At 43.1% G+C, this 18,238-nt stretch overlaps 1 protein-coding gene across 1 annotated transcript in view; it reads left to right on the top strand.

The window, feature by feature from the left end:
* ZNF536 (zinc finger protein 536) overlaps positions 1–16,473 on the top strand; it is a 279,105-nt gene extending 262,632 nt beyond the window's left edge. The window contains exon 4 of the mRNA XM_023555554.2: positions 16,229–16,473. Within this exon, the coding sequence (XP_023411322.2) occupies positions 16,229–16,473 (245 nt within the window). The remainder of the gene's footprint in view (positions 1–16,228) is intronic.
* Positions 16,474–18,238: the final 1,765 nt, after the last annotated feature.

The following is an 18,238-nucleotide window of genomic DNA, read 5'->3' as shown; positions in this document are numbered from 1 at the left end:
TAGCCCACCTTGTTGCAGGGTCTTCAGATAACTGTATTTAGCCCAAAATTCCTGAGAAGGAAAGGTGAGAAATAAAAGTGTGTCTTTAGTACAATGCTGTACCTGCTAACTATAGAGCCACTCTCATCTTTGCCACCTCTGAGCACCACCTGAATGAGTTCACTTAATATTTTAAAGATTAATTTATTAGAAACAACAGAAAAGGACATTTATTGTATAATTCCACTTATATGAAATAGCTAGAATAGACAAGTGGATTGAAACAAAAGTGGGTACAGGTTACTGGGGGCTGCTGGGAAGGGGGAGGGGAGAGGTATTTCTTATGGCGTATGGGGTTTCTGTTTGGGGCAATGAAAAAGGGTGGAACTAGGTAGTGATGTTTGCACGACACTGAATGTAATAGATGTCACTGAATTGTACACTTAAAAATGGTTAAAGTGGCAATTTTATGTTCTATATATTTTACCACAAAAATTAAAACAACTTAAAAACCAACTTGAGCTTTATTTTAGCAATAAGAGCCAACATTGATTCACTAGTTCTTTTCTAACGCTGTTAACCTAGAAAGTAGTCAGCTTGGTTCCATCAAAAATCACCTCTCAGAGTGCTGATTTCCAAGCCCCCGCCACCCCCCTTCCCGGAAAGGTTGGCGAAGAGTTTTAGGGTAGGTGAAGTCAGATTCCGTCCGAGCCTTGGCTGTGTAGTTTGGGGGAGCTGCCAGCCCTCTGCTCCTCCTTGCCGTGAGGACAGACAGACTCCTCTCTCCTTGGCTTCTCGCAGCATTTCTTTCAGGATTAAATATGCTCACCCAGAGACAAATGCTGGGGATTGTTAAAGTATTATTATATCACACATCTAAAAATCTTCAAAAAAGGAAAAGAAGTTCATCGACCCTTTGAAGGTTATTTAATGATAAACATAAATGCTTTCACAAACCCGGGGAATGATTTAAGATCCCGGATCAATAGTTGCTGTGAGTGCATGCCGGCGGGCGGCCTGACCACCCAGCTGGCCAGGGCTTGCTGCCCTGTGCTTGGGCAGACTGGGGCAAACAAATGAACATGATTTAAGGTGCGATCCACATGGCTTCGACCTGAACGTGATGTTGCCAAGGAAGGAAACCTGGGACCAGAACAGAGCCACCTCAAGCCAGGTCTAAGGACAGGACTCCTAGGTTTAGCCCAAGGTTTGGAAGCTGCAGTGTGACATGGGTGGAGGCTGAGCTGGGAGGATCCCAGAGACTCCTACACCCCCAGCCAGAGGCTCTTCTCTGCAGACACCCTTCTGGAATCCAGTTTCATGTTCTAAGTGTTCATACTAACTGAGCCTGAACCTCAACCTGCAGGGAGGCAGCAAGACTCACACAGGGAGCCCTGGCTACAGACCCAGAGGGACCTGGTGCAGAGCTGGGCTCCATCTTTCTCTGGCTTTGTGGCTTTGGGTAACTGCAGACCCTCTCTGACCTCAGTGTCCTCATCTGGCAAATGGAGACACTGACTCTGACTTTAGCCTTGTCCAAAGAGTCTATCATGTAATTCAAGACTAACCCACAATAAACACTTAACAGAAGGAAGCATTTCCTTTTTTTTTTTTTGTATAACCATATTTAGCCAACATTTATTTAACTCTTCATATGTAGCAACTGTTGTGCTAAGCATTTTACAGGCCTTATCGCACATAATTCTTCCAACAACCATATCAGTGAGCTATTATTATTACTATACCCATTTCACAGATCAGAAAACTGAGACTTACAACAGTTAAAGAGCTGGCCCAAGAGCACACAGCTCCTAAGACACATATAATGTCTGAATCCAGGCATCTGACTTGAGATTCCACACAGGAAAACTCCATTCTCATTATATTAAGGGTACGTGGTGTCAGTAAAACCTTGATCACCTGGTGGAGGTACTGTGACTTTGTCAGGTTTCTCCACTGCAGAGTTAACTCTTATTTTCCCACCACTCTCTATATTGTTCTCTTGGAAAGGAAGTCACTGTGTGCAGCCTACATTTAAGGAGTGGGGATTATGTTCTACCTCCCCGAGCAGGGAGCATAAATGATTTGTAATCATTCCTCATGGGAGGCTTCTCAAATCTTCCCCATGTATGTATTTATCTAATCATTTGTTTATGGCAGTATGGACTCACATATTTATTTTATACTATGGGTTATAGTCTGATACTTCTTTTAACATTTTTGGCACACATTGTTCCTACATTCCTTTGAAATACCCCATTTTTGTTGTTGTTGATTTGTTTCATTGAGTATTGCCTTACTTTCTGGCACTAAAAGATGCTCCAATTTCATCTTGTTTATTTCCTGCTCCTCTTGTATATTTCCAGTCCTAGAATCAGCTATTTCCTCAAGGAACCCAGTTTTTTTCTTGGAAAATGTTATTAGAACCCAAGATCAGGGTGCTAGGTGTGCTCACTGCTACTAGGTTGTCATTGCTTCTAGGTTTTTTCTACTGACAGAGCAAGAGAATACATGTGTGTATACTAACTCTTGTGTGTATATGTATGTGTGTGTGTATATATATGTATATATTTGTTGTTGTTGTTAGGTGCTGTCCAGTCGGTTCCAAATCATCATAGTGACCCTATGTACAACAGAAGGTAACACTGCCCGGTCCTGTGCCATCCTCACAATCAGTGCGGAAAAATAAGAGTAACTACGTAGTAGAGAAACCGGACAAAGTCACAGTTACCTCTGCTGGGTGACCAAGGTGTTATTGACAGCATGTACCCTTGATCTGCTTGAGCCCATCACTGCAGCCACTGCTTCGGTCCATCTTGCTGAGGTTCTTCCTTTCTTTTGCTGACCCTCTACCAAGCATGATGTCCTGCTCCATGGACTGGTCCCTCCTGATAACATGTCCAAAGTACATGAGATAATGTCTTGCTATCGTTGCTTTTAAGGAGCATTCTGGCTGTACTTCTTCCAAGACAGATTTGTTCATTCTTCTGGCAGTCCATGGTATATTCAATATTCTTTATCAACACCACAATTCAAAGGTATCAGTTCGTCTTTGGTCTTCCTTATTCATTGTCCAGCTTTAGCATGCATATGAGGCAACTGAAAATCCCATGGCTTGGGTCAGGCTCACCTTAGTTCTTAAAGTGACATCTTTGCTTTTTAACACTTTAAAGACGTCTTTTGCAGCAGATTTGCCCAGTGCAGTACATCATTTGATTTCTTGACTGCTGCTTCCCTGGGCATTGATTGTGGGTCCAAGTAAAATGAAATCCCTGATAACTTCAATATTTTCTCCCTTTATCATGATGTTGCTTATTGGTCCAGATATGAGGATTTTTGTTTTCTTTATGTTGAGGTGCAATGCATACTGAGGACTGTGGTCTTTGATCTTCACCAGTAAGTGCTTCAAGTCCTCTTCACTTTCAGCAAGCAAGGTTGTGGCATCTGCATAATGCAGGTTGTTAATGAGCCTTCCTCCAATCCTGATACCGAGTTCTTCTTCATATAATCCAGTTTCTTGGATTGTTTGCTCAGCATTCAGGTTGAATAAATATAAGGATATAGCCCTTACACACACCTTTCCTGATTTTAAACCATGAAGCATCCCCTCGTTCTTTTGCAATGACTGCCTCTTGGTCTGTGTACAGGTTCCTCATGAGCACAACTAAGTCTTCTGGAATGCCCATTCTTTGAAATGTTACCCAAAATTTGTTATGATCCAGACAGTCAAATGCTTTTGCACAGTCAATAAAATACAGGTAAACATTTTTCTGGTATTCTCTGTTTTCAGCTAAGGTCCTTATGACATCAGCAATGATATCCCTCATTCCACATCCCCTTCTGAATCTGGCTTGAATTTCTGGCAGTTCTCTGTGGATGTACTTCTGCAACCACTTTTCAATTATCTTCAGCAAAATTTTACTTGTGTGTGATATCAATGATATTGTTCGATAATTTCCACATTCGGTTGAATTACCTTTCTTTGGAATGGGTACAAATATAGATCTCCTCCAGTTGGTAGGCCAGGTAGCTGTCTTCCAAATTTATTGGCATAGACGAGTGAGCACCTCCAGTGTTCTATCAGTTTGTTGAAACATCTCAACTGGTATTCTGGCAATTCCTGGAGCCTTGTTTTTGCCAATGCCTTCAGTGCAGCTTGGACATCTTCCTTCATACCACTGGTTCTTGATCGTATGCTACTTCCTGAAATGGTTGAACGTCGACCAATTTTTTTTGGTACAGTGACTCTGTGTATTCCTTCCATCTAATTTTGATGTTTCCTGCATCTTCCAATATTTTGCCCACAGGATCCTTTAGTACTGCAACTTGAAGCTTGAATTTTTTCTTCATTTCTTTCAGCTTGAGAAATGCTGAGCGTGTTCTTCCTTTTGGTTTTCTAACTCTATGTCTTTGCACATTTCATTATAATACCTTACTTTGTCTTCACGAGCCACCCCTTGAAATCTTCTGTTCAGTTCTTTTGCGTCATCATTTCTTCCATTCACTTTAGTAGCTCTAAGCTCAAGAGCAAGTTTCAGAGTCTTCTCTGACATACACTTTTTGTCTTTTCTTTCTTTCCTATCTTTTTAATGCCCTTTTCTTTCTCCGTGTATGTCCTTGATGTCATCCCACAACTCCTCTGGTCTTTGTTCATTAATGTTCAGTGCATCAAATCTATTCTTTAGATGATCTCTAAATTCAGTTGGGATATACTCAAGATTGTATTTAGGCTCGTGTGAATTTGTTTTAATTTCCTTCGGTTTCAACTGGAGCTTGCATGTGAGCAACTGAGAATCTGTTCTGCTCAGCCCCTGGCCTTGTTCTGACTGGTAATATTGAGCTTCTCCACTGTCTTTTTCCACAGATATAGTCAATTTGATTCCTGTGTATTCCATCTGACGTGGTCCATGTGTATAGTTGACGTTTATGTTGTTGAAAAAATGTATTTGCAGTGACTAAGCCGTTGGCCTTGCAAAAGTCTGTCATGAAATCTCCAGCCTTATTTCTATCACCAAGGCCGTATTTTCCAACTATGAATCCTTCTTTGTTTCCAACTTTTGCATTCTACCTAGTAAAAAAACAAAAAAAAAAATTTTTTTTTTTTTTTTTTTAATCAATGCATCTTTACTGCATGTTTGATCAGTTTCAGACCGTGCAAGTTGGTAAAAATTTTCAATTTCTTCATCTTTGGCATTAGTGATTGGTGCATAAATTTGAATAATAATCATATTAACTATTCTTCTTCGTAGGTGTATGGGTATTATCCTATCACTGACAGTGTTTTACTTAAGGGTAGATCTTGCAATGTTCTTTTTTTTTTATTTTATATATATATGTATATTTGTCTATGTATCCCTCTGTATATATGTTATTCTATGTGAACATAAGTTCATACTTCTGTGTCCAATTCTAAGCCATTACCACATGGATCAAAATTCACTTTTCAGACAGTGAATTTTTTTTTTTTTTAGTACCTTTTTAAAATTAAAACCCAGATCACAGGAAATTAAAAACCTCAAATTATTTTCACTAAAGATATTCCAAAGTGTTCTAGCATCTTTGATTAGATGGATGAAAATTTTTTTAAAATGGAAAACATAAGTTATAGGCCTGATTGGAATCATTCTCACCCGTTTGGAATTAGAGAAATTTTAAAAAATATGCACAACTGAGAAAATGGCTCTCTCTGCAAGGCCAATAGGTATCTGTGTGTATTTTTACCAATCTCATTGCTCTTGAGCCCCTTGAATCTGGACGAAGGATAACTGGGGGTCCTGGGCAGGGACCCAGTTGGCAGCTTCAGGGTCCAAGCAGCAAATACTCAGAGTGAGCAGCAGGTGAGGGCTTTGAGACTTCAGGAAGGAGAACACGTAGAGACCAAACCACTGCACCAGAGGCCTGGCCACTGGTAAGCCTGCTGGTACCACCAGGCCTGGTGGGTTCTTCCTAAGCAAGTGGTCTTCTCTCTGGAGCCAAATTTCTAACATATCCCATTGGCCCTATGTTGTTGTTAGTTGCCACTGAGTCAGCTCCAACCAATGGCAACGTTATGTTTAACAGAACGAAATATTGTGCCGTCGTCATGGTTGTAGTTATGTCTGAGTCCATTGTTGCAGCCTCTATGTATTTTTGGTGCCTTCCAGCCTAGGGGGCTCATCTTCCAGTACTATATTGGTTAACAGTCTGTTGTGATCCATAAGGTTTTCATTGGCTGATTTTTGTAAGTAGGTCACCAGGCCTTTCTTCTTGGTCTGTCTTAGCCTGGAAGCTCCATTGTATCTTGTCCACCATGAGTGGTCTTGCTGGTATATGACATACCAGCAGCATACTTTCCAGCATCTGAGCGACATGCAAGCCAGCACAATAAAGCAAACTGACAGATGGGTAGGGGAGCCATTTTCTTACTTACTAGTATGCATTTTGCAAATGTCTTTAGTTTCAAGGTCTATCAGATTCTAGTTGGGGTACAATAGAAGCAGTGCTGTTGGTAAGAAGCACTTCTTGGTACCTCTCCAGAGGGGCTCTTCCTAAGCTCCAGTGTGGCCTTCCAGGTGCTTCTGAGAGCTACTTCTGTCCACTTCCTCACTTGGTCTCTTCTGAAGACAGCCCTATAAAGCTCAGCTGCAGGAGATCCTTCTGGAATCCTTCAGGAAATACTCCATGATCCCATGCTCCCAAGAAGACGTTCCGGAATGAAAAGGGAAGCGAGCATCTCCAACTGGGCCAGCCTTGGGCTGCTGCAGGGTGGGGGCCTTGCCTGAGATTTTTCTGTGTCAGCCAGGATTCTCTTATCCTCTCCACCTTTTTTAGGGGTCTTCACCTACCCAGAGTGCAAAAGAGTTGTGGCTGGGGCTGATTTAGAAGGCATGGAAGAGATGTTGCTTTAATTTTCCAACTTGTTTTTTTTTTTGTTGTTGTTTATTTCAATTAAAAATAAAAGGTCCCAGTGTGCTTGACCTAAAGGCTTGCCCTGATCTGAGAGGTGGCTTGATGGTGTGAGGGCACAGGGGCTTTGCCTATTTCACTGCATCTACCTGGGGCGGGGGCTCCCATTTCCACCATTGACATGCATGACTCTCTTCTGGACCCTCTTCTTTTTCTGTGAACTTGACTGGGACTTTCCTTGTCCCATGATTCTGGGGATTGCTTCTCCTCTCTCTAGAATGCCCTTGTTTCAACTGGGAGTTGAGCGTCTATCAGCCCTGTACAAGCCCTAAAAACCAAAAACCAAACCCAGTGCCGTCGAGTTGATTCTGACTCGTAGGAACCTTATAGGACAGAGTAGAACTGCCCCATAGAGTTTCCAAGGAGCACCTGGCGGATTTGAACTGCTGGCCCTTTGGTTAGCAGCCATAGCACTTAACCACCGTGCCACCAGGGTTTCTGTACAGGCCCTACCTCTGGTAAAACTGTGTGTGTGTGTCTCTTCTTAAGATGGTTCTTTCTCTCCCAGGGGCCTCTTTGGGCCCCTTCCCCTTAGAGTAATCTGCAGACTGAAGACTGGACACTTGCTCAGAAGCAGTTTGATGTCCTTCTCTCAGGGACAGTTGGCCACTTCCTTTTGACACTTGGTTTGCAAACCCCCTGAAGGCAACATCAAGACTTGTGGTCAGCCATGCAGCATGTGCTGGGTGGGTTTTTTTTTTGCCAGGTGTGTAGAATAGATGCCCTTCCTATTCCCTGGCACTGAAAATACTACACAATTCCAACAGCAATCTGCTCGGGATATTGCATGCAGCAAGCGCTCAATGTATGCTCATGGAAGTGGGCTGCCTTGGATTCAGGGAGCTGTATGGTGGGAGCTTCCACAGACAGCTTATAACTCTTGCCACTTGGTGCCGGGTAACTGCTCAGTGCTAGGCTTTGATGGGCTTCTCAGGGTCACAGTGGTGTCTGTGCCCATTAGGGGTGTGTGGTGTGCATGTGTGTGGGTGCGTACAAGCGTTTGTGTGTGGACTATTGCTCACACCCCTTCAGGATGTTCATGGGCTCCCTTTTGGGACATCCTAGGGTCCTGGCTGAAGATCCCCTTTGTAAAGAATCTTCAAACAAGAGGTTTTCAGGCAGTGACAGAAGGGGCTGAGAGATAAGTACATGTTATGAAACAATCCAAAGGCTAAACTCCTGATCAGAAGCCAGCTAGCTGTGGTTTGGGCAATCATTTTATCTGCCTGGCCCAGCTTTTCACATCTGTAAAATGGGAAGAACTCTCTCTGCCATATCTACCTCCTGGCAGTTGTGAGGACCAGTTGAGGCAACTCCTGTAAATGTACTTTGAGGGGTAGGCACCAGAGGTTTTCACCAACAGACACTTTCAGCCCACTCAGTTGCACACCGACCCTAACCGATGGTAGACCAGGAGTTGGTCAACTACGCCTCTCCTGCACCTGAGCAGAAGGCATTGGTTTGGAAAATCTGGACACCCTGTAGATGCAGCTCCATCCCTTCCATGAAACCAGCTGCCCACAACATTGGGCTGTAATTAATGGATAGTCCCTCCAAGGGCAGGCATTTTCCTCTCCCCCTTAGGTACAGGAAAAAGCAGATATTTCCATCGTAGCAAGTAAGAAAAATACCTCATTTCCCCACTTTTGTTATAAAGAATGTACGACTTGCTTTCTCCTTACTCCTCTTGACCCTCCACACTGTATACATATTTATATATTATTCATAGTGGATTAAAAATGAATGTGCTCTTTACCACGGCTCTACGGCGCAGTGACAATACAAATTAATGTATGATGTACTTACTTTTCACATGGCAGTGATGGGAAATGTTGATGGCCTCAAAGTGAGAGGCAGAGAGAGGGGAGTGAGGTGGGGTGGTGGGGGGGCTCCCATCTGGCCACACCATCAGAGCTTGGACTGGCTACAGAAGTAGATTGTTCTGTCACTGCATTCAGAAGACCTTCCCACTACCCTTCTCCCACAGACCGAAGTCCAGGCTTCTCAGTGGGTCCTGGGAGCCTGGCCCTGCCCACCTCCCCACCTCCCCACCTCCCCACTGAGCTTCACTCTTCTCTCAGGGCATCACCTCCATCACACTGACTTCCTCATAGGTTTCTGTGCCGGCCATATGCCTCTTGTGCCTGCATCTCTGCTCAGACACGTCCCTCTGTCTAAAGTACCATGCCTCTCCCTTTCCTTTCTGGCTGCCTTCCTCATTTTTCCTTCCACCCATCCACCCATCCACCCATCCACCCATCCACCCATCCACCCATCCACCCATCCACCCATCCACCCATCCACCCATCCACCCATCCACCCATCCACCCATCCACCCATCCACCCATCCACCCATCCACCCATCCACCCATCCACCCATCCACCCATCCACCCATCCATCCATCCATCCATCCATCCATCCATCCATCCATCCATCCATCCATCCATCCATCCAATTCTTTCCTTGAAAAGTACTTGGATATCTAACACTGTGTTGGGTGGTGAGAATCAGCAACAACAATAACAATGGTAATAATAATAAACAACCTACAGTCCCCTGCCCCCATGGAGCTGACAGCTAGAGAGCAGACAGATGCTATTGCTTTATCTGTTCAGTGACTGTTGTTAGGAGCTCTGGTGAGGAAAAGAAGAGGTTGCTATGATTGTGTCTCTCAGGCTGTTGTGGCTGGGCCTGGGGTAGCCAGAGGGGGCTTTCCTGAGGCAGAGGCAGCTGAGCTGAGAGCTGAAGGATGAGGCTGCAGCAATAGGTGAGTAAGGGAGGGAGAGTTCCAGATTGAGGGAACAAGGAAGGATTGGGCAGGAGAGCACAAGAAGTGCTAGAAAACAGAGAGCAGTCATCTGTGCCCAGAGGGAGCACATCATGGGGGCTTTGCTGAGAGGAGGATGAAAAGTCTTGCGGGGGTTTGCATTCCTCCTGGCTGGGCTCTTGAATGCATCAGTCATCCCTACCATACCCCAATCTCACTTCCTCAAAGTGTTTTGGGCTTAGCCTCTTACCAGACCAAACCCCAGCAAAAAAACAAACCCATTGCCATTGAGCTGATCCCGACTCATAGCGACCCTAGAGGACAGTGTAGAACTGCCCCATAGGGTTTCCAAGAAGTGGCTGGTGGATTCAAACTGCTGACCTTTTGGCTAGCAGCCGAGCTCTTCAATCATTGCACCACCAGGGCACCAAGCCAGTGTCCTCTAAGTGGTGAGATCCTTTCGGCACAAGGCCTGACCAGGGCTTAGGGCCATTTCTTCCTAGTTCGGTCACGGCTGAGGAGGTGACGCCAGAACAAACTCAAATTTTAAAAATTTGGGTGACCTGGAACCATAACCAGAACAGGAAAAATTACTGGTTGAAGCCCTTTAGAAACTGAATCTTCCTCCTAGGAAACAAGGGCAGCATACACATCGCATAGCAACCAAATCTCTTGCCCATGGGGTTCTACACAGAGTCGGAAACAGCAGAGCGTGACTCAAAGATGGCACCTGACCGTCTGCTTTGAATGTGCGTCATTCTCCTCAATCCTGGAAATAATCCAATCTCATGCATCAAGCTCCCAAAAGGGCACACTACGCCTCTTCTGAGTCTCTTATTCTAGGGCTTCAACCCATTACTTTTCCCATTCCAATTATGGTTCTGGATCACACAAATTTTAAAAATTTGCATCTCTTCCGGTTTCACTTCATCTGCCATGACTAAACCGGTTCAAATTGGTTTGAAGCCCTGGGCCTGGCACACAGCAGATCCCAAATCCTCATGAACTGAACTGACTCCAAGTGAAATGCAACAGTTGACAGCTAGTTACTTTGGACTTTGAAGGTAGTCCAGTTTCCTAGAGCCCTGGTTCAAAGGCAAATACCCCAGAGGGAGACAGCAACTTAAGCTTTAATCAAAGACCACCTAAATCATGCTAGCACATAACAGTGGCACATGAAATACTTGTTGAAACAATATTTTTGATGAAGAACAAAGCATAGCCTCCCCGATCCAGCTTAGATAAGCAACACGATGACAACAAACAAAAACAACGATAATAATCATTGTATAGTTCTTATGGTTTACAAATTTGTGTAGTTCTTTATAGTTTACAAATCATTGTCACATTATCTCATTTGATCCTCAAACATTACTGCGGTGTAGGTATTATTATTATTTCCCTATTTTCAAGGTGTGTGGAAACTGAAGTTCTGAGACAGCAAGTTATTTGCTCAAGGTCAAATGGAGAGAAACTCATGTTTGGGTAGTTAAGTAGCTAATCGACCTCATGAAGAAGGAAAGCCATGGCTTCCCACCTTAAACCCAAATCTTTGTCAGATTTAACACTATCTACTGCAGGCAAGGAGGAGACCTGAAAGAAAAGTAAAGGTACTAAATCATGAGAACCCTCAGCCTTCACTTTTGGCCAAAGGCCAGCCCTGGATTGCAGCACTTCTCAGTGGCTTTAAACCTGGGAGAGGCTGTTACCTGAAACTCTTTTCTAATAGGGAACTGATAGGGTGGGTGTCTTTACTCTCAAATTCAACTACGTAAAAGGCTGTTGGACCCTTGTTGTCTTACAGCTTTGTTTGCTTCTTAGAAATTGATGAACATTTGGATGTATATTGCCACCTATAGATGCTGGTGAATGACCAACTCCATCACCAAGATGGTGGGGCCAGCATGACTGGCTTTTTATATCATTAAAATGCGATGGGTGGATGTTCGCCGGACACCGAGGGACTTTCCTTTCACCCTGTAGGGCTACAGTGGCGTCTCCTCTGGAGATGGGTTGACGTACCTCCATCTGGAGATCTGATTTTCTCTAGGCCCCATTCCTAGCCGAGCAGAAAGTCAGAAAGCTCCCAGCAGATCACCATGGACCTCTCTTGCTGCCTCTGCTTTTAGGCAGGCCCCTTTTTCTGTCAAACCTTTAAACATCACGGTGAAGTACTCAGCATTGGGGTTTGTTCTGAAGCCCTTTGCCTGTGCTCTTTGACCAAAAGCTGACAGAGCTCAACATCATTGTGTTTGGGCCAATATCAAAGGATTTCATATGGACAAATGGAATAGAGTTTAAAACTTCTCATCCTGATTTAGCTGCACTCAGAAATGTACCATGTTTCCAAAAGTGCTTTGCATAGCAACAGCTTTCTGTTTGAGAATATGTGTTCCCATCACCAAAGGACCAAACCTTCAGTTAAGTTTGATTCTTGGGAGAATGTCAGTGCCTTCTAGACCTATCATAGCTCTTCACAATGACCTTCCCTCAGGGTGGTCCTCTCATTTCTTCAAAACACTGCCACCTCAGTCTTATGAGAACATTTTGACAAATAGCCCAAAGGGAGAGAGAAACAGGGACAGAAAGAGATAGAGAGGGATCCTACAAAAATTCATTGTAATTGTGTCTAAAGTAATGCATTATCTGTGCATATTGTAATCATGCTCCTTTTGTGGATTTTGGAGAATTAGGGCGTCTGTGTACCTTACATTCTTTGAAAGTTTGTTTTAAAGTCATACTTTCCAATTTTGCTGTATCTCAACTTCCGTATCTGAACAATGGGGCTGATACCACCTCTCGACAGAGCTGTCATGAAGCTCAAATGTGAGGATTGACATGCAAAAGTGTATGTAACGAACTGTGGTATGTAGGCCTTCGGAAGGCATTTGGTACTACCGTTATTCTCTATAAAGGTGCCAGTTACAAGTTATATTGCAAAATCAGGCTTTATTAGTATTCCAATATTTTATAGACCTCCTTCTATAAATGTACAAGGCATAGATTTATATACATTTGCATATAGATTTCCGTCTCACCTAATCTAAAATGAAAACCAGTCCAATATGAATGTTGTGACCACTTAAGTATCCAAATCTGCTACAACATTGTACATATTTGATTCTACCAAGAAATAGAGATTCAGAATATACACAGAGGTAAAACCACGATTAATCTTGTAAAATACATCGTTGGGAAAAATGTACTAAGTGCTTTTTATGCCAAATTGGCCAGTTTAGAAAAGGCTTGCATTTTGGGGCAGAGGCTGGGGAGATATCTGAGGTTCTCTAAGATGTATGCCACATGGCTTCAGTGGTGGTACATTTGCAAAGAGAGGAGGTTCCAAATGTTTCAGAATTCACACAGAAACTTATTCAGCAATGATAGTATAAATGATAATAAACAGCTCCGGTAGATGAACAAAAGCAGTGGAGGCATGGAAGAGACAATATGAATCTTGGAGACCTGTGGTACAATACCAGGGTTTGGGCATTTTATTTCATAGTTCTGGTAACTAATTTGGATCGTGTTACCAAGGATTTTATTTTTATTTATTTTTTATTTTTACTTATAAATGCTTGTTATTCCACAGTAATATTCTTAATTGATAAGTTATTGCCATATAATAAATACAGATTTATTAGCCCCAGATTTATCTGAGCCATGATAATTAGGACAGTGATCACTCAACATCAAGGGCCTGTGGTGGCCCCTGTGAACCGCCAGAGCTGTCCTTGGTAGGACACAGAAAACACAGGCCATATCTGGGAAGCTTTGAATGAAACTTTGGAAACTTTTCTTAGGTTTCATGGTGTCTCAGTTCTTCTCCCCAGGTTTTTCAGGATGGTCTTCAACTGGTCTCTGCCTTAACTGGTATCTTAAGTCTTCCTTTGAGACTACATCCTAACTCCAAGGTCAAGAAGAACAAAGCCCATTTATATTCTTTGTGCAATCCTAAACCCACCTTAGAACCATTAGTCTCAGTTCTACTTCCCCATCCAACACAGGCCCTCGTCCATGGCAGAGGTGACCAAGCCCTAAGGGTAGTTCTGGGTTTCAAGAAGGCAGGAGGGAAATCACACTGCTGAGTCCTTCCCTTACTTGACAAGCACGGTGCAGTCCACTCCTACTGATCATTCATGCTTTTCTAGCTGTGGTTAGACTTTCTGGAAAGGCCAGTGACAAACACACTCTTTTTTTGCTTCTTTGTGTTCCTAACTACAGAGTCTGTAGGTTTGCAAATTGACTTTTGCAACTAGGAAAGTTGATCAAATTCAGTCTTGTGTTAGGTACAACAGTAGACACAAAAGACGCAGAAGCTCTACCCAAAGATTTATAATTTTGTCCAAAAAAAAAAAAAGCAAGGTGAAACAGTAAGATAATAATTCAGTCCCACAAAGAGTTCACTCCTGCTTGCTCTTTGCCAGGTGCTGGGCTTGGCATACTGAGATGGCCCAGAACTTATAGCTCTCAGGGGGAAAAATGTATACACAACAGTTCATAAAACTGGCATCCCACTGAGCAGAGTCTTGAATGAAGAGTGGGCTGTGGGCCTGCAGAGAATGGAAGTGGCATTTTAGGTAGAGAATAAAACAAGTAAAGGCATAGAGATGCTGCAGAATGGAACTTGTTTCTAGGAACTGTCTAACAGTTTGGTTTGGCGTGGGCAAAGTTGATGAGCTAGGTGGTGATGGGACTGAGCCATGAAGGTCCTGGTTATCCCTTACAGGATGGGTGGCCATCAGTGATTTGGGGCAGAGAAACCACAGGCTGAGCTTCTCCTTCAGGAGTCCCCTAGGTGTCTCTGGGGAGGATGGGCTGGTACTGGGGAACCTGGAGGTCTGAAGTCCCTTCTGCAGGCTGCCATGTTCAGAGTATAGGCAAATTGCTGGTACAGGCTGCCCTTGGCTCTGAAGGGGAGAGCGAAGGGAGAAAGATTCAATAGGCAGAATGGATTGATCCTGGAGACCAATTGCCTACAAGGGAAGAAGAGGCAAACTGACTCCTGCAACCCAGTAAGAAGCAAAAATCTAGCATTCTGTGCAATTTAGTGGAAAAGTGGGCTTTAACTTCTAAACATTTCATTGGCCTCTAGCTTCTTATGGAAAGGTTATTTTGCTAAGTATATTGTACAGGCCTTCTGCTATTACTGCTCCAGAAAAAGTGTGGAATATGCTGTTTGGATTTTTTCCGGGGTAAATCGTTGGGCCCATTTATTTACTTGTTTATTCTTCTGAGCAAATGAGACCCAGCCGTGGGCCTTGACCTGTCTTGGTGCTGGGTGGGACGGCACTCATGAGCTCCCGTAAGTGGCACATCTGCAGCTTCCCTGCATGAGGCAGGGGTGGGGGTTGATTGCTCCTTTATAAGGTCTAAACCAGATGCTTTACCAGCTCCTCAAGATAGGAGAAACGTGTGCATGGTTTCTGTGAATCCGGAGAGAAAACACGCTTGGGGGTTAGATGGATTTCCACAAGAATCTGTCTTTTCTTCCAAGTTAGAGCCTTTCTAGAAAAGTTTGTTTTCAGGTGTTACTATTCAGAATTTAACTTCTTTAAAACTCGTGCTGGCCTTGATGATCTGATCATCCTGGTCCTTGCCCTGATAGCTTGTGGTGTCTCCATCTGAAACCCTGAGATTCCATAAATCACTCCAGCTCAGCCATGTCCAACTCTGTCCAAGAGCAAGGCTTGGGGAGCCGCCATCTTTCACCCCCTCGCCCCTCGAGCATGGACTCCTTTGTTGTGCTTGGTTTGTTTGTCAATAATGAATTAGATGAGGATAAGAACGTGAACCAGCTTTATGTTAGACCTGAGTCAGACACTCCGATGGAGGGATTTATGGCTTTCGTGTAGAGCAGGGGTCAGGAAAGACAGTCTGTGGGACACACCCACATACAGGCTGTTTTTTACAGCCTGAGCGCTAAGAATGGCATTTACAGTTTTCAGCATTGAACAATAACAAAAAACAAGCGCAACAAGAATATTTCATGACACATAAAATTACACGAAATTCAAATTTCAGTGTCCACCAATAAAATTTTGAATTTCACCAATAAAAAACTTGTGGAAATTGTATTTTCTCTCTTGTTATACACTCACCTGCATAACTTCCTCAATTTTGCCTCTGGGCCTGCCAAGCCTAAAATATTTACTACTACCTGACCCTTTATAGAAAACATTTGCTGACCCCTGGTATAGAGAGTCCAGGTATTGGCATCTTTCTCTTCTGTGACCCAGAAAGTCTGAATTTAAAAATCTGGCTAGGATGGAAAGATCTTCTTTCTAATCCCTCTTTATGTGCCAAATATATTGGATAGAAATACTCTTTAACTTTTGGTTTTCACAAATAATAATGCTGTTATTTTTTATTTGTATTGTTATTTATTTATGGTTATTATTTTCACAAATACTAATGATAATGATAATAGTACAATTATAATATAATAATGATAGTTATGTTGATAATAATGATCATGTCCCTTTGGGCATGAGGGGTGAAGGACAGTGCTGACCGACCACTCTTTCTGTCCACAGGTCACAGGCCCTTCCAGTGCCGATACTGTCCCTACAGTGCCTCGCAGAAGGGGAACCTGAAGACCCATGTCCTCTGTGTCCATCGCATGCCTTTTGACAACAGCCAGTACCCTGACCGCAGGTTCAAGCGCTCCAGAGTCGACACAGAGGCTTCTGGGAATTTCGAGGACCCCCCAGCCGTCAAGGCCGGGAGCTCAGCAGAGCTAATGGAAGAGGGTGGCAAGGCCCAGGAGGAGCACAACTGAGCAAACCAATCCATATATTGCAATATATTATTTTACACCATGTCAAGGTTATGCAACTGGTAAAAGAGTTTTGCTAACTGCATTCCAAGCAGGAAAAAAAAAAAAATCATGTACAACCCTCTCCCCCACCCACGAGTGTATAGAACATAAAAAGATTTTAAATATATCTATATATATATTAAAAAAAAAAAATCCCCAGCCCTTGAAAATGGCTGCTAAACTGTTACCCAGCAACAAGTCCTTCCAAACAACGCAGGTGGGAGAAAAGTGATTTCAAAAACGCTTGGTGTCCTCCGGGCTCTCTGAGGCTGGGGGCCCTTCCAACTCTAAAGTCATCTTTGTCCAAAAATAATGCTCTGAACCGAAAAACGATGCCATCTCCATGACTTAGTGTTGCCTTGAAGGCGGAGGGGCTGTGTTTTCATTGTTGAAAACACCTTTCTAATCTGACACAAGCTGCTGTCATTTGCCTAGCACCCTAATGAGATGTGTTGGGAGGCAGCCTCGGTGCCAGTCAGGCTGGAGCGGTCACTGCAGAGAAAATCAATTCACGTGCTGTCGCAACTGCACTCTCGGAGAAACCTTAGACGTCCCGCAGCCAGCGCCAGGGCTGGCCGGCACTGCAGAAGATGGCAATATTAAATTTTCATTTTTACAAAAATCTACCACCAAATGAATCAATGATCAGGAAGTGTCTGCAGACACATGTCCATTGCAGGTTTGATGAGTAATTCCTTTTTTTAGCTCAAATTGCAGTATTGAGGAAAATGCTTTTCTCTTGATTTTTTTTTTTTTTTTTTTGGTTGAAGAAAGATTGCCACTAAACACATGTAGGGATCCATTATATAATATGGTGTCTAGAAAAATTAGCCAACCCTATCCACAGAAGGTGCTGAGAAGAAATTGAAATTTACAATTAGAAAGATTGTTTTTTATTATGTTTTAGAATTTTTTACCCAAATGAAGACTGCCCCAGTCCTCATCAGAGTTTTTTTCATGTGCTCGTTTTTATAAGAGTCACAGACGTAAAGCAGGATTTTCTTCTGCAGCAAGCTCGTATGAAAGAGCTTGTATTAAAATCCAGATCTAACGTCCTGCTGTCTCTAATGAAGAAAACTGTTTGTGTTAAGATGTCTGTTTTTGTAAAACAAATGTGTTCTCTATTTTTGTAGATTTTAGATTTTCTAATGATTGGATACTCCAAATTTATCAAGTTCCATACCACACCGAGGGAGATTTTCAGGGCCAGTGACGGAACGCTTAACTCCTTTTTTAAAAAACGATTTAAGAAGACTAGTAAAAGGTTTATTCTTGAATCTGCTGGGTGGTGTAGAAGTTCAGCCTTTTCACATACTTCCTTTGAGTGATACGAAATTGGTGCTGTTGCTTGTGATGGTAGAGAAGTACTGAAGTATTAACTTCTAAAACAAAATCATTCAGACTTTAAAAAAAAAAAAAAGTCACTATTTCCTTGCAGGCTGGGAGCACAGAATAAAACCCCAGGGCCTTAAAAACTTCAACTCTGCCTACAACAGTGTACAAAAATACTAAACTGCAATCAGTGTAAATAAAAATCTTAGCGCTACCCTGAGACCAGAAAAACTCTCAGGCTAATAAGGAATACCGTTTGCATATGCTCTCAGAAGGGTGTCATCTAACTGAGCTTTCAGTTTAAATCATCTGGCATAGAGCAAGCTGCTTCCTCGTTTTCTAGTATAGTTCTCACTGCCTTACTTAAACCGAGTTGATAAACTTAATGCAACTG

Source organism: Loxodonta africana, chromosome 21 (genome assembly GCF_030014295.1).
Source record: "Loxodonta africana isolate mLoxAfr1 chromosome 21, mLoxAfr1.hap2, whole genome shotgun sequence".
NCBI classification, from domain to species: domain Eukaryota; kingdom Metazoa; phylum Chordata; class Mammalia; order Proboscidea; family Elephantidae; genus Loxodonta; species Loxodonta africana.
Note: the sequence above shows the minus strand (reverse complement) of the source record. Positions and strands in the feature narration are given on the sequence as shown.